Below are 27,333 nucleotides of genomic sequence, written 5' to 3'. Positions count from 1 at the left end.
TTAGCTTATCTTAGGTCCACGGGTAATTACAGGTATGTACCTAAATACCTAATTTAGTTCAATATTGGCTTCAAACCGAAGGTTTCCCGATGTACCTGCGCATGGTACCGAGGTACTTTGTACGGTTTACTGGACAGTGGACACATGCCCGATGCCGCTGGCCACCTGGGCAATGGAGTTCGGGTTCGACGGGAAGTACTAGGTCAGGTACCCAAAGGTAAGGTAGGCAGAACCCCGCGCGTCAACGTCCTACCCGGCCTACCTACCTAAATCAACCTAAACCAACCTAAACCCCGATGTCATCATCCCCACTATCGACAAATCCTTTCTACTACCTTTCATACTACATACATACCTCATATACACTATCTCTCTTAGGTACAATACCTATAGCAACAGCAGCAGTCTGCCTTTCCGGCCTTGTCTGCCTATCCCACGTATCTGACCTGCTACACTATGTACCTAGGTACACTATGCATAAACCCACTTTGTTGTATGCCTAATTCGTCTACTTGGATACTTCTCACGGCATATGCCGAACTGCACAAGGTGTCATCAGTCAGTGTTGTCAGTTTTGTCTTAGAAGGTACCTTGCCTAAAGGTATACTATTCTAACTTCCTTATCCTGCCTAACCTTATGTAGCATAACATCAGACTACCACCAGCCTATCACCAGCCTACCTAAGGTTAGGTCGTCATCTTTTAACCAGCTAGTCACATTTTATCCACATCCCTCACCCTCGGTCTATACACTAAACACTAAACACTACCTACACTATACACTTAGGTATACACTATATAGTATACATACCAGGTACCTTTATCAGCGCTTATCACCTTAGCTCTATTCTCTTTTGTCTATTCTCTATTCTCTATTCTTTACTCTCTACATACTCTCTACTCTCTATTCTAATTTCTCTACTCTAAATTCTAACCGTTCCTCTATATTTATTTATGTGTCTAGAATGCCGAGGCAACCTCATATATACGTATACGTCTACTCGTGACCGCCGACCTACTATGCTTTTGAAGGCCTCAACATCCACCATTCTTAATCCAACCAAGTTCTAGGCCCCAACCATACTTTCCCGCGCCACACTCTCGAGCTCTTCTCTGCCCTCGTGTGCTATCGCGCTTCGCTGCGCCGTCTGTCGCCATGAAGGCCGTCGAGCCACGACGGTGTTCGCCATCGCTACACGACGTTTCGGAACAGAAATCGACAACCGGCCTTCCCGGTCCGACCTTAGATCCAGTCACTGCTCACCCTGCAGGCAAAGCCAAGTATGGCCGCTTCAGAGCGTTCCTGCGTGCCGTCTCCGTCTTCATATACTTCGCGAGTGGCTGCGTGACGTATGTTGCCTCTCTTCTTAATAATACTTTGCCTGGGCAGAACGAGATTTTCTGATATTGTGTACAGCATACACGCTACCCAACTCATCGGTGCTCCGTTGTACTATGCTAACCGCGACCTATACTACTCATACATGTCCTTGACCAAGGCCTCTTTCGGCCTGTTAATAACTACCATGACCCAGTGGTGGGCGCCTACGGTGATAAGAATGAGCGGCGATGCTTCTGTTGCCGACCAGCTCAGATTGGCCCCCGATGGCAGGGTCGAATGCGCTTTTCCAGAGCGCATGGTTATGATCGCGAACCACCAGGTCTGGGTTTAGACTAATGAACTGCGCCCACGAACGCGAATGGCTAATCAATGTGTTTGGTCACAGATCTATACCGACTGGCTGTATTTATGGTGGGTTGGATATACAAACAATCCTTCCATGCACGGACACATCTACATCATCCTGAAAGAGTCGTTGAAACGAATCCCCGTCCTTGGCCCGGGCTGCATCTTTTTCGGCTTTATCTTTATGTCGCGCAAGATGGCCGTCGATCAGCCACGTCTCGCTCACAGGCTTAGAAAGCTGAAGACTCGACATACGGACCCCGACGGTGAAAGCTATTTAAACCCTATGTGGTTGCTTCTTTTTCCTGAAGGAACCAATCTATCTGGGAACGGTCGAAATAAGTCAGCTCGATGGGCCGCGAAGATGGGGCTCCGAGATACGGAGCATTTGATGCTACCTCGAAGTACCGGCATGTTCTTTTCCCTCAACGAACTCAAGGGGACGGTAGACTACGTGTACGACTGCACAGTAGCTTACGAAGGTGTTCCGTATGTGCCGCCCTTGTTTCTTTCCAGTCTTATGTATGTAGGTAGCTTGCTAACGCACTACTTAGCCGTGGTAAATATGGTGAAAACTATTTTACTTTATCAAGTACCTATTTTCAGGGGCGGCCTCCTAAATCGGTAAATTTCTACTGGAGGCGATTTGCTCTGGCCGATATGCCCTTGGATAACCAAGAAGAGTTTGATAAGTGGCTTCGTGAACGGTGGTACGAGAAAGACGCTCTACTCGAACAATATGTATCGACAGGTCGGTTTCCAGAAAATGCGGCCGACATCAAGGGGCACATCGAAACGGAAGTCCGAACTCAATATTGGTGGGAATTCATTAAAATATTCGTTATGCTTGGTTCGTTTGGTTTGATATTTAGTTTCTTCCTAAGAACCTTTCGCGCCCTTGCACGTGGTTAGTTGGCCGTCAACAAACCCTCTCTTGCTAAGGCAGACCTGGGTACCTTAGAAATAAATGATAGTAAAAATAAGGTTATGAGATTATCGTTAGATACCAGCAACGGCTTGCCATTTATGATACCACGAAGACTTGTATGTAGCATAAGGGGGATATGGGAGTTTTTGGATCGAGTGGAAGATGTCGCATGATAGCACAGGTACCTAAGTCGAACACATAACTCTACTCATGTCTTTATTAGTCCGATAGTCTAGCATATACCTACAACGGGATGGCGGGGTTATTTACTCGATTGTACGTAAGGAAACGACGATATACTGAGTTAAAGGATCTCTGCTATTAGAAGAAACCGCAAGCTTGCTTAAATCATTGAGATGTCACGAATAAAAGAAACTTCAAAATTTATGTTGATTATATTCACTTGGATTTCATTTCATAGATGTAAGCGATGCGGCTAGGGGGAATACCCTGGCCTACTTAAAATTCGGGCAGAGAATCTAGCTCGGCACTGTTTAGGAGGAGGCTCTTCTCTAAGAAAGCTGGATCTCGCGCCTGTTTCTCGCGCTTTCTTTGATGGCTTCAATAATTTTCAGGACATCCCTCGCCTGTGATGCGGGGACCGGCAGATCTTCTTCGCGGTTCCGAACAACGGCCTCGCCAAGCAGCTCAAACAGCTTCTTGTAAGTCTGCGGCTCCACATTCGGGCAGTCTTGTTCGCGGAAACTACCGTCGTCGCCAACAAGAGTAAGCTTCCCATTCCACTCTGGGCCTTCTCGTCCGAAGCTGGCGTCATCCATCTTTAACCCGGACCTGAGCTGAGGCTCTTGCGTATCGAGACCCTGCTTGTGATAGCTGCCTTTGGTGCCTCGGATCCAGAATCTCGGTTGGCGCACCTCGGCACTTACGCTGCCGATGCGCACCAAAACGACAAGGCCGTCGTCGTAAAACAGCTGCGCGGTAACGCTGTCGGGCTCCAGATCCGGGTTCTGGGGGCCTAGGAGGAGCCCGTCCCGCTGACTAGCCAGCACGCCGAAAACGCTGCGCGGCAGCCCGAATAGCACGTATGCCTGGTCGATCAGGTGCGTGCCCAGGTCGTACAGCGCCGAGCCTCCTTGGGCCATGCCGAGCGTGCCCTTCCAGGTGGACGGCTTCTCCAGCCGGAAGCGATCGAAATGCGTCTCGAATTCGACGATCCGGCCTAGGGTGCCGTCGGCCAATAGCTTTCGCACCGTCAAGAAGTCGCTGTCCCATCGGCGGTTCTGGTACACGCAGATCAAGCGGCCTTTCTCCTTGGCGAGCTTGATCAGGGCGTCTGCCTCGGAAACGGTGGGGACGAACGGTTTCTCCACGAGGACATGCTTCCCTGCTTGCAAGGCCTGCTGGGAGAATTGGAAGTGTGTGTGGGGAGGAGTGGTGATGACGGTCACGTCGAGATCCGCGTCGGCGAGAAATTGGTCAAGAGAGGTGAAATGCTTGACATCGGGATGGTCCTGAGGAGCTGAGCTGCCAGATTGGCCCGGGTTGCGCTGGAGGATAGAGTGGAGTTTTAGGGTGGGCGTGGCTGTGATGAATGGGATGTGGAAGACGGTAGCAGACAGGCTGGAAATAAGTCAGCTATAGAGATACTGACGGAAATAAGGCACCTAATAAGTGAGTTTAGGTAGGTATTGAGTAGGATGTCTTACCCGTAACCGATAACACCGACATTGAGCGGCGAGTTGGTGGTTGAGTTAGCCATGATGGTTTTTCTCTCTTTAAGATCCTTCTTTAAGAACTCTTCTTAAAAAGTGTATATAGATAGGTGCTTATGGTTGGTATCTTTTATTGCGTATCAATACTAATAATATTCAAAAGGATGGACGAGTATCTCCTGCGGGCATCTGAGAACATACGAATCTAGGAGAAGTCGAGAGATATTTATATAAAATCTATCAGGTTACTACTTAAAGCTAAGACTTCGCTACATGAGTAGCTTGAAACAGAGGGTGTCCTCAATGATATAATAATCGCATTTGCGAGTTGTTCACTAGAGGTATAAAACATAATAAAGTTGGTGTAGCGTGATGTTTTCACGATGGTTGGACTGGTCAACTGTTAAAGTTTCCTAATTCGATTTGTGAGCGGGTCGGCATGATCCCCATTCTACGCCACTTCGGCTTTACTATGGTGAGTACTGTGCGAAGATCAACAAGAGAGACTGTTCGGTACTCGGTCTTTTTCTTCATTTGAAATGGTTACCTAAATCAACCTCTATTATATTACATGGTCGCTGTCCACTATATCGGAAACAAGAAAAGAAAAAAGAAAAAAGAAAAAAGAGACGCAGGCTTAACTGCTCGGTCATGAAATGAAATTGGTAAAGGATTATTATTCGAAATACTTTAAGAATATTCTCTTCATTTCAACAGGTAACTACCTCCTAAGGTACCTCTACCTTAGGCAGGTAATTAGTTCGTTCTTTCGATTCAAACTAACCAAAGACTAACTTCCTTAAAGCGCTTTATGTTCTATCTACTTTATATTTGGTATTTGGTACGAGTCATGCGACCTTCGCGATCTACCGTATTTTGCTCTATCGTCATCGCACTGGCTTGGGATACTTTGATAACCTGAACCACGATAGGCCATACTTGTAACTAGTCTTATTAATATCTGAGGAGTTTCTATAAGTTGGAAAAGAGGGGTGGTAAAAGTGGTATCTTAGGTCTAGGTACCTTGACTTCTAAGGTCGTCTCCGGTCTACGCGAAGACCAAACTTAACCATGTTGAGACGGAATCTTCGTCTTCACCGGGATCTTCTCGTCCAATGCTGTCAAAGTGTACGATCATTTTCTCTTACCTCCTGCCGCCGCGAGATTCTTGATGCCTCTTCACTTCCTGGGCGCATTTCACCCAAATACAAAGAGAGCTCGGCTTCTTCCTTCTTATCTTTACATTGGCCGGAGCCGCCGCGGAATATCCTCATTATCCCAAAGCTACATGATCCTAAGGTGACCGCATCTGCTCTCTTGTTCGCGAATCACATCCACAGCGAGTACCCGAATCTGAATCTCATCTTCGAGCGCCGAATCGCTACTGCTATTCACGAGTCTCTACCTTTCGCCATACACGCCTCCGATCCAAGTCAGTTCCCTGAGAAAGTTGATCTCGTCATCACTCTGGGCGGCGATGGAACCATTTTACGTGCGGCTAGCCTTTTTAGTCTAAACGCATCCGTGCCTCCCATCTTATCCTTCAGCATGGGGTCGCTGGGATTCCTAGGCGAGTGGAAGTTTGAAGAATTCAAACGCGCTTGGCGTGAAGTGTATATGAGCGGCAGCCGTGTTGCTGCGTCCGACTTGCAGGGCCCTCATACGCAGTTCGCCACGAACAGCCGGCCAGATGCAGACGAGGGCCGTCTTCACAGTGACTGGGAAGGTCTCCGCGGGAAGAGCATGGGTCTCACTCGACGTAGCAAAATTCTTCTGCGCCATCGTTTAAAGGTGGGGATTTACGACGCTGCAGGTAATAATATAAACGACCAACTCATGCCTGCCCCTGCCCCGGCCCCGGCCACCGAGCCGCAGCAATCTACTACGGAGGATCCCGACGATGTCGCTCAAGTGAGGAAGGGCGAGAGACCAGCCAGGTCGCTACCATTTCACGCGGTAAACGAACTGGTTATCCACCGTGGTCCGAACCCGCACCTTGCTATTATCGACGTCTACATCAATAATCACTTTTTGACCGAGGCAGTGGCCGATGGAATCTTAATCAGCACACCAACGGGCTCCACGGCCTACTCGCTGTCCGCTGGTGGTAGCATCATGCACCCGTTGGTAAAGACGCTGTTGATCACTCCAATATGCCCTCGTAGTCTCAGTTTCCGACCCCTTGGCCTCCCTTTGAACACCAAGGTAGTTCTGAAGCTGAGCGAGAAGAACCGCGGACGCGAACTCGAGGTCAGCATCGATGGCAAGCGCAGGACTACGGCAACCGTTGGTATGGAGATCCGTGTTGAGGGCGAGACTATTGGCCGTACTTCGAGCGGCGGCTGGGCTGGAGGAGTACCCAGCGTCATTAGATCTCCGATAAAGGGTGACGGCGAGAGAGATGGAATTGCCGAGGATGATGCCGGATGGGTTGGTGGATTGATCGGCCTGCTCAAATTCAACTATCCATTTGGCGAGGGCCAATGAAATTATCCTTTTCCCTAGGGGTCAGAATCAAAGTCTTGCGATGTGAGTACCTTACCTACCTGTAAGGTGTTGGTTCCTGTTGAGCTGGTGGCGAGATTCAAAATATTCCGGATGAAGAAGAATATATAAAAAGCGCAAACTGGAAGGTAAGGCTATCCTACGTTCGTTTCATTCACCAGCCATTCGTCCATTGCCTAAGGTACCTTATTCCTAAGCATTTAAGATGCAGAGGCAAAAGAAACAGCGTCTTCAATTCGGAACCTCGAAGTCGTTTTAATATTTTATCAGGCTGTCAAAGCCAGATAGATGCATTTCTTGAATTACCTCGAACTGAGTTGAGTTCAGTAGCTATCTTATCTACCTAGGCACCTGCAAAGCTATAAAGCTATATGGTACATTTACCATACGCACATGATCCGGTGCTAGTTACACTAACTACACGGCAAGGAAGCAATTAGCTTACTATATCTGCCTGTCCGAGTTCACGCCCTCATCGCATTGGTAGATGTCTATCTAAGTACCTAAGGTACCTAACCTAACCTAACCTAACCGAAGGTTTCGGTCTAACTGGTTGGTTTTTGTGCAAACTTGAACTGCGAGTGATTCTCCTTGCTTGCGGGGCTAGGTGTTTGGGTATCATTCTTTTTTTTTTTCCTCCTTTTTTTTTGTGGCCAGGCTAACTTTCATAGCCTACCTCCCTTTCTCTTCATATTATCAAGCACGAGGTCGATAAAAAGCGCCATTCTTAAAAGCATGTCTAGAACTGTATTTACACGCAATGTATAGTTGGCTCATTCACTTCAGACAGCCGCTAGCCTTGAACGCCTCGCTGGCAGTGTTAGCTGTAGCTTTTAGGCGCGATTCGTTCCCCTCCAATGCTTTTGCGAGCAGATCTAACATCTCATTCTTGTTTGCTCGCAGATACAGATCAATTGTTTCTTTCCATATGGGCTTCGTGGTTGGACTAGGGGTTTTGGTTTCATCGTCCTCCTTTTCGGAAAGCGATTTAATCCAGGGTAATTGGGCATATTGCATAGTCATGGTCCGGACTTGCTTGTTGTAAGTGTCTGATTGTGCCTTATTCTTGAGGCGCTCCCGGCCAGGCTCGTTGTACCACGGCTCCTCGCAGAATATCATCGATTGGATACTGACAAGCACCTGGAGTAGAGTAGACTGGTCGGCTCTCCAAGGCTCTCCAGCCCACGTTCCTAGCAAGGACAGACAAACTATGAACCCGTATTGTTAGTAACTATCCCACCGCTGGTGGAGGAATGTAACCTACTTTTTCCATCGTGGTAGAGATTTGGATTGAAGCGTGTTCTGCTGCCGTTTGGGGTCTTGAAACACATTTTTGGCGGAAATTTTGGGTAGTCCGCTGAGCAGTACAGGTCGAACTCGAACATGCCATGCTCGTAGGGGGTATGCTTGGGACCGATGATCAAGACTCTCATAATATCAAGTCGAGAAGATCCATGGCATATGAAGATGCCTTCTGGTAGTGAGGTTCTTAGTGTCGATACCTCCGTAATCAATCTCTTCATACGTCCACGTTCTACGCTTATGGAAGTTTCTCTGCTTACTTCCCGCGCGAAGGCAAAGTTACGCAGCACCGTGTCGTCGGGAGCATCTCTGACGCAATTTTCGCGATGCCACTCAGAAAAATCGATATCGGGTTTCTCTTCGGTGATGTCCATAGCGGTTTGGAGTCGTTGCATATTTGCAGTGTGCTCGGTATATATCTGGCTCAGACGTCGGCTAAGCATCAATAGGCACTGTCCATCGAGGTTCTCAAAATCGCCAGGATTGCCTTGGGCATGCCGGAGAACAGTATCCGATTGGGCTGCCAGACTTCCCAGTAGTTGAAGTAGAGACTTGCCCGTATCCCTTACAACAATTCTTCCTTTGCTCTTCTCGGGAGTAAGAGAGACTTCTAGAAGATTGCCCCCGCCCTCATGATAGAGGTTACGGTTGGCGTATGCTAAATCTGCGGTTGCTGGATGGCTCCCTAAAGCGTCGAAGAAGTCTAGGACCGAGTCATGAAGTTGACTTTCGACTGAGGCGTCGTCAATGGAACCGCTTCCGAGCATCATCGCAGACTTCTCTAATAAGGGGCTGCGAGAGAGTAAATGGGTTAAAAAGCTAGGCGGTGAGGCGTCAAGGGCTGATGATCTTCGGTCGGACGGGAGCAGGAAAGCTAAGAGCCTGAAGTAGTTTTCGTGCAAAACGTCCTCCTTGGCGGATTTTGGCATCGATCGCTTGATGCTATGCGCACACTGAGAAAAGTAATTATAAGGAGTCACCGACTCCTCGCCGCCATAGCCAGTTCCCTTTGCGTTCGCCACGAAATTGGCCCCTCGTAGCTCGTCGCGCACTGTGTATCCCTTCGATTTTCCCCTTCCTCGAACTTTGGTCATCGTAGAATCGGCTCGAAACTTCATATTCGGAACTTCCCAGCCGCAGGCTAGAGCCCAGATCGCGGCCAATCTTCCGTCATCGCAGCACCATTGGACGGGTAACTCTCCGCCGGAAATCCTCATAATAGAGCTTAAGCTAACCATGTTGTAGCTGGGCTTACATGCCTTTCCGCAGCCGAGACATGTGAGCACTTTGCAAGACCTTTCTTGGCATTTCGATCCAAGGTTGATTGGCCCTATGGTACGTTAGAAAAGACCGCTGATAAATAAAGGCCGTAGACTTGTTGAGGGAGCACACTGTATCGAAATATCATAAACAGCGAGGAGAAAGGGGGGGGAAGGGGGAAAAAAGGGAAAAACTTACCCTTAGCAATAGCCCATGTTGCTGTCATGCTTACAATATCTCCGTAGTCCATGCTCTTCTTTTTATGACATCCGGCACAAGCGTGGCCAAGGCACTTTCGAACGAACGACAGTAATGGGTTTAATTCTTCTAGAGCAGCCTCTACCATAGCCGTGTTTTCGGGGTCTTGTTCAAGATCTGTCGACTCGTCTTTATCTTCGAGGCGTGCGGCATCTATTTCCGTCTCATGTTTGGCAGACTTCGCCTGTGGTTGTGCATAGCGGTTGATCATACCGAAGCCATTTCCCATCGAGGGCCAATGGACTTTCTCATGCTCGAAAATAGATTTCTCTAACATCTGCTGGTCGTAAAATGGCCCAGGGGGACTAACTGAGGGGTTGGGTTTGGGCCAGGCGTCAAAAGGAAGTGGATATGCTTGAGCACTTAGAGGATCCGCCCCAGGTGAAAGTTTAGAGGCATGAGGTATTGGGGTATAATCTGGGACATATGCACCTATACCCCATGATGGATCAAAGCTATTGTTGTAGGCCGAGGGAGGAATAGGTTGCATGTACAGATGGGGAGAAGTATGTTGGTATGGTGGAAGGCAAGGAAAGGGGTATAGCGGTTGCTCAGCCCATTTTCCCGGTCCCTGAGAGGGTTTAGAATGACTAGACGATGCCATGTAATACTCATCCTGGTGAGGAAGTGTTTTAGCAGGCGTTTTGGCCGAGTTGAATCCATAGCTTGGGCTACTTGCTGATTTTTTGATGACTTGGGGTGCGTTTAATAGCATTGCTGGATACGAAATTATAGCAGCAGGTAGTTGTGAAATGGGGTGATACAAGCTTGGTAACGTGGCGGATGGATTGCTTGAGGGTCCTGGAGCCTTTCTGGGATCGGACGAAGTCTGGGGAGGCGGGAGTAAGTCGTTATTCTCCTTTTTCGGAACTGGGGCAACTGGTCGGTGTCGTGGCCCAAGCGACTTGACCTTGGCCTGATGAGGTGACCGTTTAGTTATCGATTGGTTAGGAATCTCGGATGGCTTATCGCCCTCGGTTGAATCTTTATCTTTGTTGATAGTTCCCCCAAAGCAGTTCATTCGTGCAGAGAGATCTCTGATGCTTTCCAAGTTGGGAGCCATTGCGAATACGTTCCATATGGCTGTTAGGCTGTAATCAGATTTATCCAGACGGGGGGATATAAATTTCCGTTCTTGTGATGCCAACTGCAGCTGGACATATATAATATCAGGAAGGAAGAAATAATTCTCGTCGTCGGTAGACGTCTGGTTCTGTTTCTTTTTTGTGTAATGATTTCCCTGTAGGCTCTCAAGGTATGAACACTGTATAAAAGTGAATGGGTAAGGATAAGTAAGTCAAGGATCAATAAGGTATTCGAACGGTACGACTTACGTTTGTATGGATGATAAGATGATTGGTGGTTCGTGAATAATAAATGAGTCGATGGAACAGTGTGCCTTGACTTATTTCTGCCTTTCTAGGCGGGGTACAGTGCAGCCTGTAAACATGTATGTATATTAGGATATCCCATTCATTGGACTGAAAAAACATCAAAACAATCGAATTTAATTGGCACGCACCTTTAGTTCTGCCTTGCAGGTCACTTTGCAAGGGACTAGATAGCGGGGAGGGAGAGGAATGAGATGGTAAGCTGCATGAGCGTACCGAGAGAGAGGAAAAGGAAAGATGTTATTGCAAATGGTAGGAACCTATAAGGTTGCGAAAAATCGAGACTACTCTGAGGGGGCACGTAAAGTTTGAGTTGTTGAGTCGTTTTGCATTCACCTAGGGCCTTTTGATGAAGGCCGTAGAAACACACGGACACAAGTTGTTCTAAAGTAGTAGTAGGGAAAAGTATAAAAAAGAAAAGAAAAAAAAGTTACCTACGTTGTAGCAACTTAAGGCACACTATCCATGCGTTGCGTGTTGCTACGGACCCGACTTGACTACCTAACTCAGGTACCGTACTGAAGAATGACGAGGCCGCAGTCTGCTTCTCCAACCTACGGTAGAGGTAGGTAATCAGTTGATATGTGCAAATATAATTAATGTGACGCATATATTCGTTTTGCTACCTAGGTACCTAGACATAACCATGTTCTCCTCATTAAGTGGTGTTTGCGTTGCTGTTTGTAGTTATGTTACCGAGGTAGGTACTTGAGTTAGTAGCTTTTGAATGTACATTATATCGAACAAGAATAGTCATCCTTTATTAGAAGGAAGTTTATATTAAATTCCTAAACATCGTAAGTAATTCAGTAATTAATTTTTCGAACAAGATACTTATACTTTGTCCTTGTGACTTTTATTATTTTTTTATTATGATTTTTTTGAATACTGCCTATTATAATAAATAATGATGAAGTAGCAGAAAGACGTGTCTTTGGTAAGCATGATCAATATTTTGGTGTTTAATGTACAGGCCCGGCTCAGCCGCAGCGGGGTACTTGCACTAGACTTGGCACTAAACTTGGTTCAGGTCCATAAAGTTGCCCTGATACATGCACTTACCTAAAGTATGAAGTACCTAGGTACGTATAGTACCTTCTACCTACGAGAACATTAGGTGATTATCTAGGTACCTATTAAAGTAAAGGTAGGTACCTAACTCACATTGGAACTTCCAAGGCTTGAGCTTGTGAATGTCGCGTCGCCAAGAACTCCTTTTCTTTTTGTTTCAGGGTTTTGAAGGTAACAGGTGACATCACACAGCTGAGGCCACCACATACGTGGCCCTGCGGTTTAAACATAAATTTCCTGATTTGTCGTCAGTAAACCCCCTCCAAGACTTATAATTGATTCTTTTACATTTTACTACAGCAATTAGCCTTCCCAAAACCCTCTCTACGTTCAGGCCTAAACCTCCATCATTGCTCTAGTCATGGATTTCATCAACAAGATTACAGGCAGCAAAGACAACGAGGAGAAGAAACCATCAGAAAACCAGCAGCAGGAATCAAGCAGCGGTGGCATCATGGACAAAATTAACTCCATGGCAGGGGGAGGTAAAGAAAGCGAAAAGAATGAGGATGTTCTCGACAAAGGTATGTCAATTATTTATTTATTTTATTTATTTGGATCCTCTTATACGACGAGCTCAAAAGATCCCCAGACCTATATCATTGCTGACGTCTTTGGATATAGGAGTTGATTGGGTGCAAGAGCACATACTGGGCCAGGGAGACCAAAGCAACGAGAGTGCTGTGGAGCAGGCCAAGGATGAGCAGATCTCGGACTATATTCGTGACCAGTACAAGAAGACAACTGGCTCAGACTTGCCAATTAAGGACAAAGATCGCTTTTGAAACTCATACACATTGGATGGTATGTAATATCGGATAACTACGTATACCACAAGAGTGGAATACCTGGATGCGGCCATATCATGAGTTTATCACACCTCTAGGTACCTAAGTTGGCCTTACTGAATATATCATAAATATTGGGCTCGTACGTATTGCATTGAACTGATGAAGATGAAGATGCCTTTTCATAGCCTACTAATGACCATATCCATCTCTGTTTGCTTGGTGACCCAGCTACCGTGAACTCTCCAGCCCTTCTCAGGATGCGCCAACGCAGCATCGTATCGCCGGTAAAATTCCATCACCAGCTTACTTACCATCAACATAGCTATGTTCTTTCCGATACAAGTATGAGTACCAGCTCCAAACTGTTTGAGTGGAATAATAGTGTTAGTTAAAATGCACAAGCATACGAAAACATAAAAGTCACGGCTCGAGTATGTCGGGTTGCTTACAGAAAATAGACATCGGCTCATCTCTAATCCTTTCTCTTCGGTCGCCTCTATCCATCGTTCGGGTCGAAACTGGTCGACATCCTCCCCATACACATTTTTGTTTTGGTGGAGTACCCAAGCGTTGACGCCTACGGTAGTGCCTCCCGGGATTTGATACCCGTCTATGATAACGCCTTCTCGGGGCGCTTTACGCTCGATGATAGTGCCGGTATTAGGATGGATGCGTAATGTTTCTTGTATTACGGCGTTTCTATAATTTATTTCCCTTGTCAGCACATAGAAACCTCTTAGTAAAGAGAAGAGAGAGAGGACGGTAGCTCACAGATAAGGGAGTTTGGCGACGACGGGGTGAGGGACTATGGATGAGGTTGAATATCCATCGCTAGCGGACCTTATCTCGTCTCGGAGCTTGCTTAACACGCGAGGGTTTTGAGAAAGGTAGTACCATATTGCGCGGATGGTGATGGCTAAAACGTCGTGTCCTGCAGTGCTATTGACGTGTAAGCACTTGGCTACGGAAGTCTTACTCTTTTACTTACAGGTTGATGAATATTGCGGCCGTGATCTCTCTGATAGATACCTTGTCTGGATGCTCTAGATGAAGATCGAGTAGCCGGCCTAGCATGTCTGCTTGGTTTTGAGATGACTTTCGCCTAGCCTCCACTTCGCTAAGTGTGAACTAGGGGGCGTGAATAAGCACTAACACCCATATGCCGAGACTACGGGCGGAAAAAACTTACGTTTAGAACTGGCTCCGCCTCTTCAGCGGGAACTAGAGATCGAAGGAATCCCAAAAGCCATTGAAGGATGGGTGCTTGCGTAAACTGGCATTCTTAGTTAGGCGCTACCGTATAGGTACGACCAGTACAGACGTAACATACCAATCCGACCATAAAGAATATCTTGTCGGCAGACTCAATAGTCCCGTTTACGTCCTGGCCCCTTTCTAAGAATCCCAACTTCTTCGATACATTCATTTCGCTGAGGCAGTCGTAGGCGAAGAGATGTAGCCATAGCGACATGTCGAGAGTCGTAGGCCCATCCTTGGTCTTGTCTGCTAGCTGTCTCATGAATAGTTCGATGCAACTGTCCACCTGAGGTTCGAAGTCCTTCACTGCGGCCTTCGTATATAAACCTCCTATATTCCTCCTCAAAGTGGCGTGGCGTTGGACATCTCTGAGCGAGAATAGGTTCTCGAGTGGCTCTCCATGGTATGTAGGAGCTCCTACTTCGTAGAAGTCTGACTGGTTACCGTAGATCAAGATTAGCCTATGCTTATGTGGGAAAAGAAAAATTCTCTCACCTTTGCGAACGCCTGCCGTGAGGCATGAATTACTTGGAAGGCCTCCGGGCTGGCAAATGATACGTGGTTGGGACCGATTCGAACGACAGGACCATACTTGTCATGCACGCTCATGTTCCAACCCGGCATGTCTTCATAGTATACGGCGGCGAGCTTCCAAAGGTTACTAAAGCTTGCGATAAAAGGCCCAGGAATGGAGTTCAGCTGCTTCCGGTACCGCGTATGCATGAGTTGGAGGCATATGATCAAACTGATCGCCCCGAGGGTAAATGAAACGAAAGCCATTCTTGCAATGAAAACTCACAGTTAGTTTTGGCGAAGGTTGAGCTCCTCTTGCACACGTTTAAGAGTAATTAAATAACGCCTACCCTACCTGACCGGAGCTCGGCTGGACCTTTGGGTATAGTGTGATCTTATATGCCGACCTACATGATCCTTCGGCGGCATACCAAGTCGCATGTAACTAGGGTAAGAAGCACTAGTTACTATATTCACAGTGTCTCTTCAACTGTGTCAGGTATAGGAGGTAGTCATACGTCGCAAGATACTCCAAACGCGACTGGCATCAGCCGTAGGCATCATATGGATTTATTTTTAGGATACTTTCGCCTGCCGCCCAGTTATTTTTGTCATCGCCTCTCTTATAATCTTGAAAATGTAGTAGTAGGAGTCACACTCTTTTTGTGGCATTCCTGGGCTTCATCCCTTGTAATACTTGACAGTATGTATATTAACAATATCCTCCTCTGCCAGTGGAGCGTCGATACATCAGTAATATGCTGGAAATATTCATCCACCTCATGAGAACTACGAGTATATTCTGTCTATTCGTTCTTCACTATCAAGTGTAAAGTTCCCTGCTATGGCCCATATGCACATTTCTTTACGGGACGGCCTATCAAAGGCGTTCAACCATCCGTTCTTATCCTATTTCTTCTACATCAACACCCTTATACTGCGATTAAATGCCCCAAAACAACCCCAGGCAGTTGGGAAACCCTCGTGCTCGGCAACAGCTGCGTTCCGGAGGGTGGAGTCGGAAGCACACACTGACTCGGACTACCACGCGCGATACTGGTGGAAATCTTCCGGGTACGCGCTGGCTATCCTTCTCGAGAAGGCGGGATACTCTAGTCAGGCGCAGTATGAAATATTAAGATTTGTTAAGGGCATCACACCTAGCTTAGGAGCTGCTTACGTGCCGGGGCGACAGCGGTGGAGGAGTTTTATGACGGACGACCATAATCCCATAGAGCTGAGCTGGGACTGGCGTACTGGTGGCAAGTCGCCCAAGATACGTTTTTCGATCGAACCTGTTGGAGTTCACGCGGGGACACACCTCGACCCCAACAATCAGTATGCTGCTTCTAGGCTCCTGGAGACGATGTCCCAGCTTCTGCCTGAAACAAGCATGGAGTGGCTTGCTCACTTCAGACAGAGGTTGAGCGTCGAGGATGCAGGGGCATCTGTGGAAGGCCACCAGTCGAAAGAGTTCTACGCTTATGACTTGGGCGAGGAGGGTATCATAAGCAAGGCATATTTCTTCCCTGGGTTCAAAGCCACGGCCACGCGGCGATCCAACCTTGATGTCATCTCGGATACTATAGAGACTGCTCCTGGCTGCTCGCCGGAGAAGCTTCAAGCTCTGGAGATATTCCGAGACTACGCCTGTGATCCGTCGACCCCACGGCTAGAGATGGACATGCTAGCGATAGACCTCGTAGATCCAGCAGAATCTCGCTTCAAGATCTACTTTCGTATCCGCGATACTAGCTTCGCTTCCGTTAGGAAGGCCATGACTTTGGGAAACCGAATTAGAATGCCGGACATGGAACGAGGCCTAGAGGATCTGCGATCGATATACCACGCATTATTGGGTGGAGGTACGGATGGGGATGCTGGCGACATACAACTCCCCGCTAAGGATCATCGAACTGCTGGTATCCTCTATAATGTGGAGTTCAAGTACGGGAGTAAAAGCCCTAAGGTTAAGGCGTACCTTCCCGTTCGGCATTACGCGCGAAGCGAAGAAGCTGTCATGTCGACGGTAGACGAGTATCTGAGTAGAGCGACCCCCCTGACTAGGGTCAATATGACCAATTATAGGAGCGCCATGGAGACAATATTGTAAGTGGACCATCTCTTCTTTCTAGGCCTCTTCTGTGCAACCCGAAGAGACGAGATATCCCTGTCATATTCCTGTCATATTCCTGTTTGCTAGATGTGCTCGGCGCTAACAATGATAGCTCATGTGAATCTTTAAGGGCGCGAAGCGGGTTACATACCTACATAGGATGTTCGGTAGAGGCAGGTTCCGAGCTACGCCTTGTTTCTTACATCAATCCTCGTCGATCAAAGTTCGCTCATACAATTGAGGAGATCTAGGCAGCAGCAGGGTTGTCGATCGAGTCGCATGGGTTGAAGTGTTGGAATGTGGATGGGGAATTTTCTATTTTCAACCCCTCTAAAATTTCAGGGGACCCATGAAAAGGTACCTAACCTAGGTACCTATGAGTTAACATTCTCAGCCCTATAGGTATATATTCCCACTTACCGTTACACCACACTACCGTAACGGCGTAATCCCTCAGCCCCTCAGGCCCCCTCCAACCCCTCTTCGGCGCTTCTTGGGGTCTAGGCCTTCTTCACGGGGCCCAATAACAGGTACCTAGGTAGGGAAGTATTGTACCTGCCTACATTATGTACCTAACCTAAGGTACCGCCTACATAAATCATGTAGCTGCCATGTACCACCCCAAGTACCCAGAGCACTTTGTATAACTTTTCTATTTTTTCTATTTTCCGCGTATTCTGGGGAGGGAAAGGTGTAAGGGGTAAGGAGCTGACAGAGGCATACCGGATTTTGGGCTTTCATGATTCCCCACATCCGCATTTCTATTCTAGGTAACTATCCTTTTTACATTGTAATTATTATAATTTGTATTTTATTTTTAGGAAGGCGGCTTATTATTGTAAACTGTGGTCCTTACCAACTTATCTACCTGCCTAAGGTAAACAGGTGTACATGTGCACGATCCAAGTTGCGAGCATCGAATGTTGGCTGATGTTGTTATGGAACCACTGACGCTGTAATCGCGAGTTCAGAAAACAGGACTTTAGGTCGTCTTTTCTCTAGTTAGGTAGTATACCTATGTAAGTACGTTGAATGCCACATCGTACCCAAGAAGAGGATTGCTTACCCGGTCGAATCCTTCTTACCTAGGAGTTGGGGTGGTATCGATGTAAGTCTAATGTTCTCAGCTCCGCTAGGCTTGGTCATGTTGTGAATATGTTGCGTATATGAAAATGCTACCCCGTCCTCAACCATTTCCAAGTTTTGTTAGTTTAGAATGACTAGAATCTACTGTTTATCTTGGTACCCTAGATATCATTCGCCAGCTCTAGACCACCCGGGACAAGTATGGATCCGCTGAAGAAGGAAGCTATCCGCGACGAACGCTATGTCAAAGTAATCTGCATCGGAGCAGGTGCATCAGGCCTATGTTTGGCGTATAAGCTCCGAAGATCGTTTAGAACCTATGGCTTGACGGTTTGAAGCATCACCTTAACACCTGAAAAAGGCGGAGATTAGGATCTGACCACCCTTTTAGATATACGAGAAGAACCCGAGAGTAGGGGGTACCTGGTACGAGAATCGGTACCCAGGATGTGCCTGCGACGTCCCTTCGCACAACTATGTTTACTCATTTGAGCCAAAGGCCGACTTTTCTTCCGTTTACGCTGGTTCTGATGAGATTCGGGAGTACTTTGAGGAGTTTGCGGATAAGTACGACCTAAACAAGCATATCAAGCTATCTCACGCGGTCGAGGAAACTACGTGGATAGAAGATATAGGACAATGGAAGGTAGATGTCAGAAATTTGCAAACCGGAGAGGTTATTCACGACTATTGCCACATATTAGTCCACGCGTGTGGATATCTTAACAAGCCTTCATGGCCCAAACTGCCTGGAATCGACGATTATAGAGGCATCAAGGTTCATAGCGCGGACTATGACAGGAGTATCTCGCTCGAGGGGAAGAATGTGCTACTGATCGGTGCCGGCTCCTCGGCTGTTCAAATACTGCCAACCATTCAACCTATCGTCAAGAACGTCACTATCTTCATCAGGTCGCCCACGTGGTTGCTGCCGGACATCTCTACGGAGGCTGGCCAGTTTACCAAAGATGAGATTGACAAGTTCAAGAATGAGCCAGAGACAGTCTTGGCGTTAAGACAAGATAATGAAAGAACCATGAACAGTATCTTCAGTATGTGGTATTACCATAATCAACAATTTACGATACTAATCAGCGAGACAGGTCTTTATCTCAAAGGCACTGTATTGCAAGAACAGTGTGAAGCTTTGCTCAAAAGTGAGATGGAGAAGATATTCGACGATGAGGAATCTCGCAAGAAATTGATACCGAATTTCTCGGTTGGTTGCAAGCGAGTGATTCCATCAGGCTTTAAATATCTGAGAGTAAGTCTCCTACCACTGCCTAGGATGATACCCTGCTAATTTTCGTTTCTAAGGCTCTCAAAAAGGAGAATGTGACACCGGTATATAGTGGTGTTAAGTCTTTTACACCATCCGGTGTAATCAGTGACGAGGGCATCCGCTATGACGGCGATGTTATAATCTGCGCTACCGGTTTCGACACATCGTATATATCTCATTATCCTATCTATGGCCCAGAAGGGCGAAACTTGCAAACGGAGTGGGCTGAGTCCATCATGGGATACATGGGTGTTGGCGTGTCCGAGTTCCCAAACACGTTCACGTTACTGGGCCCTTATACGCCGGTTTCCAACGGCCCTACGCTCATTGCCATAGAAGCCCAAGCTGATTATATCTGTTCCTTCATCGATCGCTACCAAACAGAGCCGATCCATAGCATTACGGCCAAGGCAGCCGCTTGTGCTGATTTCAAAGCGCACGTAGCAAGCTTCATGGAGAAAGCTGTATGGACGGACAATTGCCGAAACTCGCACAACAATCATAAAGTAGGCGGTCGCGTGCCGACTACCTGGCCTGGGAGCACGCTACACTACCTTGAGGCGATTCGCGAGCCCCGGTGGGACGATTGGGATGTTAAGTATGTTGGGAATCGGTTTAGCTGGCTGGGCAATGGGGTTTCGCAGACGGAATGGGATCCCACAGCGGACTTGGGATACTACATTCGACAGAGCGATGATGGCGTGTGGAATAGTTGGTGGAAGCGGAACGCAGCGATTAATAAAAGCGGTAGTCTGCCGCCAAGAGTATTACATCGCCAGGCAAAATTGGCCGTTGCGGCACCGAGCGATAAGCCGGAGCCCGAAGAGGCGAAAACCATAATCCACGCGGCGGCTGAGAGTTCTTGACGAAAAGTAGTAATCTCTTAGAGTAGCAGCACCTATGGTAGTTACCTAACTACCTGGGTTGTAAGAGACTTTACCGTATTTCGAGTAGCGAGTTATTACGAGCAATTATTATATATACGCGCACTGATTTCCACTCACATTGAAGTTCCAAAAACATAAGAAAGAAAACAACTAAAAAAGATTTAATGTTTAGACTAAATTAAAAAAAAAAAAAAAAAAAAATAAAATAAAAAAAGTAATCCTCCGTTTACGAGTAGTAACCGTATTAAGAAAACTTCTTAATGTCTCTTGAAGGGAAAGTAACTAGGTACCTAGGTACCTAAGATAGAGAGTTCTAACATTTAGTTACTAAGGTGACTATTTGGTACCTATTAGCGAGTCTTATTAAAATTACCTTAGCTATAGATCTTGACTTGACCTGCAATAAGGAAACCTCACGAGTACAACATCAAGTTACCATAGGTAGGTATCGCAATCCGAATTACTACCGATAAATATCAGTTTTGCATAACACTTCGGCATCGTCAAAGTTTCGCTAGCACACTTTTGAATATGGAATCAAGGTGAAGAATTTACATATTGGGCTTCAACAGCTATATCAGGTCCCTTGGTAAATATTTAGGTCTACATGGTTCTGCTACGACGTAACGATGGACGAGATTCCACCTGCTATCATCACGCCTTTTCCTTTCCTAGTTTTTCAAGATATTGAGCGGCAACATCAACCACCGCACTCTCGAATGTCCTCAGTTTCCCACCCAGAAGCTTCTCTACATCGCTCGAGTCGTAATTAATCGGTATAGTCTGGATCTTGCCCTTTTTGAAGATGCCTTCCTCGACAGCCTTGGGGAATGCCCGAGCGACGTAATCGAATATGTTATCGTAGTTTACCTTTGCCGCGATACCAAAGTCTTTGGGTTCATCCGGCTTCGGGTCGAGGAACGCCACACGTAAGTGGGCGTCCGCGACGTCGTCAATATGCGCAAACCCGCCATGGACCGGGAACGGCGGTTCTCCGCCTTGCAGACCCAACATGAGGAAGTTGTTGGAACTGTTTTGCGTATGCATCATGTCGGCGTCGAGGACCAGCTCGTTGCGGCCGAAGACGTATCCGGGCACTACATGTGACACGGTAAAATGAGGATTTTGCGTCTCGACCAACTCGTCCGAATTGCGCAGCTCAACTATCTTACCCATCACGTACGCCTCAAAGACATTGCTAAACGTGCTGGGGATAGGGTTAGGCAATGGAACGCGCGTCGTAGCCGAGACGGTGGCGGGAGGCGGCACTGGCCCGAGGTTCGCGACGATAGATGAAGTGATGATAACTCGCTTCACGCTAGGTGCCTTGAGGGCGGAAGCCAGCAATCCTTTGGAGATATTTACTGTTGGCTGGTAAATCTGCGTGTTCGGATCATAAGTCGGGACCGGTACGGGCGAGCCGGCGTGAATGATATGGGTAATACCTTGCACGGCCGAATCAAAAGCTCCGTCGGCGGCGAGATCAGGTATGATAACTGGGGAGAGGCGTTCTCCGGGGGCTCTCTTCTGAACTGCAGGGTTTGAAGAGACTACCTTAGCCTTCTCTTCTGACCGTACCGTATAACGCACATTATGGCCGGCGTCGAGAGCAGCAAGAAGGATGCTGAAACCGATCAAGCCGGTAGATCCCGTGATAAGAATTGTCGCAGCCATGATGCTTTCTCGTCTTTTGGAGTATCCAGAAGGTAGATAAGGTTTATTGCGAAGGTTGTTCTTGAGGTCTCAGCTCGTTGTAATAATAATAATAATAATAATAAAGGCTTTCCTTATCAAGTTGATACTCCAATCGACGGTAAAGGGGGAATACGATGAAGAGAAGATAAGAAGCCGTCCAAAAAGGGGGGGAAGGGGGGAGGAAGCTAAAGCGGGAGCAAAAACGGGATCAAAGGCAGGAAAGAGAAAAAAAACATGTACTATAAAAAAACATGTAGTATACAAATCGTAGTTTAGGTAGTAATGTTAGATATTCGACATTCTGGTGTGCAATTGTATGTAACTAACACTTTTAGCAACTCCTTATTTAGGAAATATTGCGCGTACCTATAATCCTTTGCATCCCTCCACTGCAAGGGGATTCGGAAGCATCTCGCGGCGCCTCTATCGAAATACCGATCGAGGGGTTCCGGCATTAAGGATGATGAGGTGCTGAGCCGACTTTTAGCGATTACGGTACTTGCTTGTGGAGGATTTGGGGGCTTTTACGGATCCGTACCTGGGTCCTTTGGATGTGTACCTAACCTAAGGTATCTGACAAAAAAAGGTACCTATCTACATGTACATTTGGTACGTATTCTCGTACTGGGTGGGTGCCTCATGTACAAGCTCGATTTTAGTGTAAACCCCTCCATTACTTTACCTAATACTCAATTCAAGCGCCATACCTTACACTAACCAGACTCCACACACTGTTCTGATTGGCTGAGCATTTTGTTAACCCTTGAAGTGACCTTGAGTACCTAGGTAAGGTACCTTCTATCTCGTAGATACATAGTATAATGCTAGGTTCCTCGGTCGATATACGATATAACCAATTAAAATCATTTCTATCTCCCTTTCTAACAAACCTGAACCTTGCTACTATGGAACGAGATGGATGGCGGGAATTTTATTACATTTATCGTAAGATCGCATCTGCACCTCTCGTATCTTATTAGACGTACAATACAGGTACCTAAGGTACCTAGGTAAGCAGCTAAGGTTAGGTAGTATACGCCCTACATTACGCAGTGTGGTTCCACACCTTCAACACCTAATTTTAGCGATTTAAACCATCCCTTTTCCTCCACCAACACCTCCTATACCTCCTACTACATACCACCTACCACCTCCCACCTCCACATCCCGCCCTAGAGAAGCACTGCAACACAAGCCATGCGGCAACAAGTAGTATTATTACTCTGGAAGGATTCACTATCATATATGTGCGTAGTGGCATTAGAGGAGTCTGCTCGACTAGCATGATCGTATCGGAAGGATTACTTTTCAACGTTACACATCATATCATCTAATGCAAAATGGAAGCTGAAGGATGCCTTGGAACTCTTGGATGGTTCGTCTTGAATATGATTCGGTCCTTCCAATCGTTTTAAAGTGCCTTTATAGGTATGCTTTCACATAGCTTGCACGATCATGATTCGACATCGCTCCTAGGGCTTATCCCGCCCCCTTTTTATTAGACCTACGTGCAGTAGTGTATCTATTAACCAAAGGCGCCAACCTGCTAAGAAAAGTCCTATTGGCAAGCTTATTAATTATTGTTACTCGCCGTAAGCCACCTATCCAGTTATTCAGTATTCAGTATTCAGTGTACGACTGTTAGTCGAAAAACACCGAGAATCTTACACAAGCCCCAACACAATACGTCTGCTGTCACCAACAATTCCAAAGGCGCAGTTGGAAGCTTTCTAGAACTTAGCTTCTATAGAACATGGCAGCTGTACCACCATCTCCAGATCAGTTTCCACCTGGATACCTTGAAGAGGATCATGGTGGCCGAGTGATTGCTGCAGTTACCACTATTCTAGTTGTAACCACCGTTCTGTTCGCTCTGCGACTATGGGCAAGAAGCTTAACGACAGCGAAGCGAGGATGGGACGATCATGTATTGATTCCGTCTTATATATTCCTGCTTGCACTACTGGGAAGCCTGTACGGTAAGTGCTGCGAAACTTCCGTGCTCCTTGGAAGAATTCATCTTCGCTTCGCGCCTCTCTGCTCTCTCATACTGATATCCATCTTTATTACAGCCGAGGTCGCTCAGGCTGGATTAGGTAGACACACCGTTGCAGTTGTTATGGAAGACCCCAATAAAGTGACCAAATATCTGCTGCTACTGTATCTTTTGGACTGGTTTTACGTCCCGTCCAATATGCTATCTCGAATCTCGGTAGTTATTCTGTACCTGCGCATCTTTACCGATAAGTGGGCACGAGCTGCCTGCTGGGCCGTCATGGGATTTCTGATAGCGAATTGCGTCGCTACTGTCATCGCCGCTCAGCTAGAATGTACTCCGCTCGCCTACACCTGGGACAAGAGCATCGAGGGCGGAACATGCTTCAACCAGATACTATGGTATCAGGTTACCAACTTCCCCAACATTATAGGCGACATTATGATCATGGTCCTACCTATCAGAACAGTCTGGGGACTGAAAGCGTCCGTTGGGAGAAAGGCTGGAATTGCAGCAGTCTGTCTGCTGGGTAGTATGTAAGTTACGGCACCTTCTCTCCCACGCCTTGGCGTTGTGCTTACGTCTCCTCCAGCGGCATGATAGCTTCATGTGTGCGTACCAGCGTCTTCTACATACAAGGGGATGTTATTCGAAACGACCCAACGTGTAAGGAAATCTCCTATTAGTTCCCAATACCACCAGCTAACTTCCTCTCAGTTGCCGACGAGGCATTTTCATGGACGGCAATCGAATGCGGCATGTACTTCTCGGCTGCCTGTCTGATAGGGCTACGACCACTTCTCTCCCGCCTGCCACACTTTGTCAAATCGCGCGTCCTGAACGCCTCTGACAATGCCGGAGGAACATACGCGCATCAAACGGATAAACTACGCTTGGGCAGACATCACCACAGCCACTACTCTAGCATTATCGGCGACGACGAGACGGCCCTACGGAGTCGGAGCGAGATCCCGCTTCGGCCTACGATACCGGCTGCGCACTTCAGCCATGATCCCTTCGCTAAAGATCTGAGTAGCAGCGAAATACGCGTAGAGACGAATATCGAGATCAGGAGGGATTTCGACCGATCCTACCCTTGATATGATTGATTGGTATGATTTTGGTATGGTATTCTGTATTGTTAGTAGTTTTAGCGGCTTGATATTATTACGTCTCAGTGTATGAATAAAATTAAATGTACATGATTTAAAGGATATGTATTTCGATAATAAATCGAAGTGAACTCTGTAATTTAGTTCCGAGGAAGAAAAGGGGGGTGGGGGTGCTGCCAGCCTCGTGCCTCTCAACACCCCATACAACCTAAGGTACTTGATATAACCATATCGACATTAAAAAATATAAATAATAAAAGAGGCATTGCCATGAATAAGAGTAAGGCTACTAAAAGCGTATAATGAATTTCCAACAAGCACTTGGAATCCCTTGTTATTGGTCTTCAGTTAGGCACTTACAGATAGGTACCTACCTATAGTTACATTTCCAGGTAACTACATTCCTTAACCAACACGAACAGATGGATGTGAAGTCAATCTTGTCTCGGCAGTATAATCATTCGCAGTTTGAAGAATAGAAACTTGTGGCTGGGCTTTCATTTTTCGTTCAGAACAAGAAGACTTGAAAATATCCATTTCCCATAAGGCACCTAAGGGGGGGAATGGCAACTGTATGAATTTTGACTTAGGCGAGAATCCTGACGTTACCTTTAGGATATAGAAGCCTTTGCAAGAATAGCACATACTTACAAACCCAAACCAACTTTCCTGTCGCAGTTCCAATCAGTCATTTGCCGCGGGTCTCCAAGACCTCAAGTGGATAATTGGTGAGGTCTGCTCTTCTGTATCGTGGCAGTATCTGTGGAATATGATACAACTATTAAAATGAGTTCATACTTCATTTATCTACCTTAGGTAGTTATTATAATATCGCGAAAGTGAAAATGCTTCCTAATCTTAGGTGCATTCGTAGTGGAATAACGTCCGCGGCCCAGCCCCTACCACTGCTTCACGAGGATACCAGGTACCTAAGCTTTTTTCTACAGCTGTCTTGTCTCGGTTCTTTTAAAGAAGAAACCGTGAGAGTGTAACTAAATAGAAATTGTACGGAAGTAGGCAGGGTACGATGATATTAATATGTGGTTCTTCCTGTCGTTACTTAACATAACCATAAGAAGCAGCACATAATTAGGAAGGTATGTACATGGAGATACTTATATTTTGGTTTGCCGCTTACCATCTCACTCACTCTTTGTGTCGCTGATCCTTTACGCCCTACAGTTTCGATGTCTCTTATCCAGAGCGTAGCGCTGCTTCTCTACTCTTTACATATCAAATATTGTACACATCCAGTCCGATATACGAGCATATAAATGGTGTCACGTAAAGTGAAAGGAGATCTTAAAGGTAATATAACGGTTGATTAAGAAGGAAAAGAGATCTAGGCTAGTAGTCTACGGGAGATCGTTTTATATATAGCTCAGCTGATTAGTCATAGTGGGGATCTCTACGAGATCGCTACATACTGCGATAAATGGCAAGTAGAGCTGTAGTAACAATTCATAAAGAGGAAGCTTAACCTTTCACGATATCTTTCTTTGTGGCAAGTACTCATATCCTGATCTTGTTACACTCGTGTCAGTGTATCTTGTGGAATGCCAATGATGGTGTCCCAGCAAATATTGATTTAACTAAAATGTCCCTTCTAAAGGCTGTTATGCGTCCATTTAGAGCCATATTAATCTCATGCTTACCTTATATCATGAGTTAGGATAGAATTGTCTTTTTTTTCGATAATACCAATATTGTAACTAGCTACGAGATGAACCGACCGTCTACCTCGAAATTCACACTAAAACCCGCCATTTTGCTACTTTGTCACTCTGCAATAACTTTGCGAATAGAATCCAAATAATTACGAAACTAGTCTCACTTTAAAGAGACTTGATTTGACTTAAGATTGGTACCTATTTATATAGAAAGTTTCTTTATGGCCAATATTTAAAGGGTTATCGCAGTTCAAGGTTGGTGTTAGTTGGCTTTTAAAAATGTTGATTTGTATGGGGAACCCCTCAAAAGTCAACCAACGTCAACTTTGAACTACGATAATCTTTCTAATATCAGCTATGAAAAAAGGACGTCTATACAAAAGACTAACTTAAATCAAATCTTTATTATAATAAATTGAAAGCAAAATTCTAAATAGTTCATTGGTGAAAATATGACAGAGTGACAAGGCTATGCTTTGGTGTAAAATGGGGGTGGTCCGGATAAATTGGAACCATAACCGTCCGCTTAAGTCGTGCTCGCGGTCTATGAATAAACGTACCTTGTAACAACTATGCCCGGCCCGACACAGCTTATTCTGGCGATATAATCAGACTATCTTTCTCTCAAGGAGCGGGTTGTCTTTAGAGTGATAATGGGCAAAGTCTCACCTTAGGTCAGGTATCTAGGTACCTAGGTACCTAAAGTTAGGTCGGTGTAGGTACCCAGCAATAAATACCACTACTACCGTTGCTACCGCATAACTTATAAGAGATAAAAACCATGGCGATAGTAGAGGAAAATCTCTTGGATTAAGTTACAATATATCTGCTTATTGGTGGAAGTATATTATCA

At 46.3% G+C, this 27,333-nt stretch overlaps 10 protein-coding genes across 10 annotated transcripts; 6 read left to right on the top strand and 4 right to left on the bottom strand.

Moving 5' to 3' along the window:
* Nucleotides 1-544: 544 nt before the first annotated feature.
* On the top strand, nt 545-3,002 carry F4812DRAFT_446990 (acyltransferase-domain-containing protein). Its single transcript, XM_047935703.1, has 5 exons — nt 545-686; nt 965-1,350; nt 1,418-1,661; nt 1,728-2,176; nt 2,242-3,002. Exons 2-5 carry the CDS (start codon nt 1,157-1,159, stop codon nt 2,597-2,599), a joined length of 1,245 nt encoding a protein of 414 aa, XP_047785763.1. The 5' UTR covers nt 545-686; nt 965-1,156; the 3' UTR covers nt 2,600-3,002.
* Nucleotides 3,001-4,670, bottom strand: F4812DRAFT_446987 (oxidoreductase). Its single transcript, XM_047935702.1, has 2 exons — nt 4,283-4,670; nt 3,001-4,196 (listed from the first exon to the last, which is right to left on the bottom strand). The coding sequence occupies exons 1-2, from the start codon at nt 4,333-4,335 to the stop codon at nt 3,128-3,130; spliced, it is 1,122 nt and encodes a 373-aa protein (XP_047785762.1). The 5' UTR covers nt 4,336-4,670; the 3' UTR covers nt 3,001-3,127.
* Nucleotides 4,671-4,868: 198 nt separating this feature from the next.
* On the top strand, nt 4,869-7,242 carry F4812DRAFT_446985 (ATP-NAD kinase). Its single transcript, XM_047935701.1, has 2 exons — nt 4,869-6,921; nt 7,121-7,242. Exon 1 carries the CDS (start codon nt 5,360-5,362, stop codon nt 6,773-6,775), a length of 1,416 nt encoding a protein of 471 aa, XP_047785761.1. The 5' UTR covers nt 4,869-5,359; the 3' UTR covers nt 6,776-6,921; nt 7,121-7,242.
* F4812DRAFT_248424 (uncharacterized protein) lies at nt 7,173-10,819 on the bottom strand. Its single transcript, XM_047930698.1, has 3 exons — nt 9,554-10,819; nt 8,058-9,425; nt 7,173-8,001 (listed from the first exon to the last, which is right to left on the bottom strand). The coding sequence occupies exons 1-3, from the start codon at nt 10,674-10,676 to the stop codon at nt 7,571-7,573; spliced, it is 2,922 nt and encodes a 973-aa protein (XP_047785760.1). The 5' UTR covers nt 10,677-10,819; the 3' UTR covers nt 7,173-7,570.
* A 1,247-nt stretch (nt 10,820-12,066) lies between these two features.
* On the top strand, nt 12,067-13,008 carry F4812DRAFT_446963 (uncharacterized protein). Its single transcript, XM_047935700.1, has 4 exons — nt 12,067-12,151; nt 12,268-12,322; nt 12,376-12,599; nt 12,700-13,008. Exons 3-4 carry the CDS (start codon nt 12,437-12,439, stop codon nt 12,858-12,860), a joined length of 324 nt encoding a protein of 107 aa, XP_047785759.1. The 5' UTR covers nt 12,067-12,151; nt 12,268-12,322; nt 12,376-12,436; the 3' UTR covers nt 12,861-13,008.
* F4812DRAFT_446960 (benzoate 4-monooxygenase cytochrome P450) lies at nt 13,009-14,992 on the bottom strand. The gene is made up of 7 exons (XM_047935699.1): nt 14,619-14,992; nt 14,197-14,559; nt 14,056-14,139; nt 13,855-13,994; nt 13,638-13,805; nt 13,316-13,565; nt 13,009-13,228 (listed from the first exon to the last, which is right to left on the bottom strand). The coding sequence occupies exons 1-7, from the start codon at nt 14,901-14,903 to the stop codon at nt 13,046-13,048; spliced, it is 1,473 nt and encodes a 490-aa protein (XP_047785758.1). The 5' UTR covers nt 14,904-14,992; the 3' UTR covers nt 13,009-13,045.
* Nucleotides 14,993-15,190: 198 nt separating this feature from the next.
* On the top strand, nt 15,191-16,925 carry F4812DRAFT_446959 (aromatic prenyltransferase). Its single transcript, XM_047935698.1, has 2 exons — nt 15,191-16,806; nt 16,904-16,925. The coding sequence occupies exon 1, from the start codon at nt 15,481-15,483 to the stop codon at nt 16,747-16,749; it is 1,269 nt and encodes a 422-aa protein (XP_047785757.1). The 5' UTR covers nt 15,191-15,480; the 3' UTR covers nt 16,750-16,806; nt 16,904-16,925.
* A 1,114-nt stretch (nt 16,926-18,039) lies between these two features.
* On the top strand, nt 18,040-19,986 carry F4812DRAFT_463776 (FAD/NAD(P)-binding domain-containing protein; the record flags this gene model as incomplete). The annotated part of the gene is made up of 4 exons (XM_047938262.1): nt 18,040-18,168; nt 18,230-18,890; nt 18,942-19,102; nt 19,156-19,986. 4 exons carry the CDS (start codon nt 18,040-18,042, stop codon nt 19,984-19,986), a joined length of 1,782 nt encoding a protein of 593 aa, XP_047785756.1.
* A 418-nt stretch (nt 19,987-20,404) lies between these two features.
* F4812DRAFT_446952 (putative cinnamoyl-CoA reductase) lies at nt 20,405-21,785 on the bottom strand. Its single transcript, XM_047935697.1, has one exon. The coding sequence runs from the start codon at nt 21,679-21,681 to the stop codon at nt 20,662-20,664; it is 1,020 nt and encodes a 339-aa protein (XP_047785755.1). The 5' UTR covers nt 21,682-21,785; the 3' UTR covers nt 20,405-20,661.
* Nucleotides 21,786-22,730: 945 nt separating this feature from the next.
* On the top strand, nt 22,731-25,085 carry F4812DRAFT_446945 (uncharacterized protein). The gene is made up of 4 exons (XM_047935696.1): nt 22,731-23,681; nt 23,775-24,234; nt 24,291-24,364; nt 24,416-25,085. Exons 1-4 carry the CDS (start codon nt 23,456-23,458, stop codon nt 24,796-24,798), a joined length of 1,143 nt encoding a protein of 380 aa, XP_047785754.1. The 5' UTR covers nt 22,731-23,455; the 3' UTR covers nt 24,799-25,085.
* The last annotated feature ends 2,248 nt before the right edge of the window (nt 25,086-27,333 follow it).

The sequence above is a fragment of the Daldinia caldariorum genome, assembly GCF_022478825.1.
Source record: "Daldinia caldariorum strain CBS 122874 unplaced genomic scaffold F4812scaffold_27, whole genome shotgun sequence".
Lineage (NCBI taxonomy): Eukaryota > Fungi > Ascomycota > Sordariomycetes > Xylariales > Hypoxylaceae > Daldinia > Daldinia caldariorum.
This window is presented reverse-complemented; position numbering and strand designations above follow the sequence as displayed.

Coding starts and splice junctions, on each gene's coding strand:
- F4812DRAFT_446963 (XM_047935700.1), top strand. CDS start 12,437: ATGGATTTCATCAACAAGATTACAGGCAGCAAAGACAACGAGGAGAAG. Junction 12,600..12,699: donor TGAGGATGTTCTCGACAAAG/GTATGTCAATTA, acceptor CTTTGGATATAG/GAGTTGATTGGGTGCAAGAG.
- F4812DRAFT_446985 (XM_047935701.1), top strand. CDS start 5,360: ATGTTGAGACGGAATCTTCGTCTTCACCGGGATCTTCTCGTCCAATGC.
- F4812DRAFT_446959 (XM_047935698.1), top strand. CDS start 15,481: ATGGCCCATATGCACATTTCTTTACGGGACGGCCTATCAAAGGCGTTC.
- F4812DRAFT_446987 (XM_047935702.1), bottom strand. CDS start 4,335: ATGGCTAACTCAACCACCAACTCGCCGCTCAATGTCGGTGTTATCGGT. Junction 4,197..4,282: donor GTCGGTGTTATCGGTTACGG/GTAAGACATCCT, acceptor ACTTATTTCCAG/CCTGTCTGCTACCGTCTTCC.
- F4812DRAFT_446952 (XM_047935697.1), bottom strand. CDS start 21,681: ATGGCTGCGACAATTCTTATCACGGGATCTACCGGCTTGATCGGTTTC.
- F4812DRAFT_446990 (XM_047935703.1), top strand. CDS start 1,157: ATGAAGGCCGTCGAGCCACGACGGTGTTCGCCATCGCTACACGACGTT. Junction 1,662..1,727: donor TTATGATCGCGAACCACCAG/GTCTGGGTTTAG, acceptor GTTTGGTCACAG/ATCTATACCGACTGGCTGTA. Junction 2,177..2,241: donor GTAGCTTACGAAGGTGTTCC/GTATGTGCCGCC, acceptor CGCACTACTTAG/CCGTGGTAAATATGGTGAAA.
- F4812DRAFT_446960 (XM_047935699.1), bottom strand. CDS start 14,903: ATGGCTTTCGTTTCATTTACCCTCGGGGCGATCAGTTTGATCATATGC. Junction 13,995..14,055: donor AGGCGGAGCCAGTTCTAAAC/GTAAGTTTTTTC, acceptor CACGCCCCCTAG/TTCACACTTAGCGAAGTGGA. Junction 13,229..13,315: donor TGAGCCGATGTCTATTTTCT/GTAAGCAACCCG, acceptor CCACTCAAACAG/TTTGGAGCTGGTACTCATAC.
- F4812DRAFT_248424 (XM_047930698.1), bottom strand. CDS start 10,676: ATGGCTCCCAACTTGGAAAGCATCAGAGATCTCTCTGCACGAATGAAC. Junction 9,426..9,553: donor AACATGGGCTATTGCTAAGG/GTAAGTTTTTCC, acceptor AACGTACCATAG/GGCCAATCAACCTTGGATCG. Junction 8,002..8,057: donor TCTCTACCACGATGGAAAAA/GTAGGTTACATT, acceptor ACGGGTTCATAG/TTTGTCTGTCCTTGCTAGGA.
- F4812DRAFT_446945 (XM_047935696.1), top strand. CDS start 23,456: ATGGCAGCTGTACCACCATCTCCAGATCAGTTTCCACCTGGATACCTT. Junction 23,682..23,774: donor ACTACTGGGAAGCCTGTACG/GTAAGTGCTGCG, acceptor TCTTTATTACAG/CCGAGGTCGCTCAGGCTGGA. Junction 24,365..24,415: donor TATTCGAAACGACCCAACGT/GTAAGGAAATCT, acceptor ACTTCCTCTCAG/TTGCCGACGAGGCATTTTCA.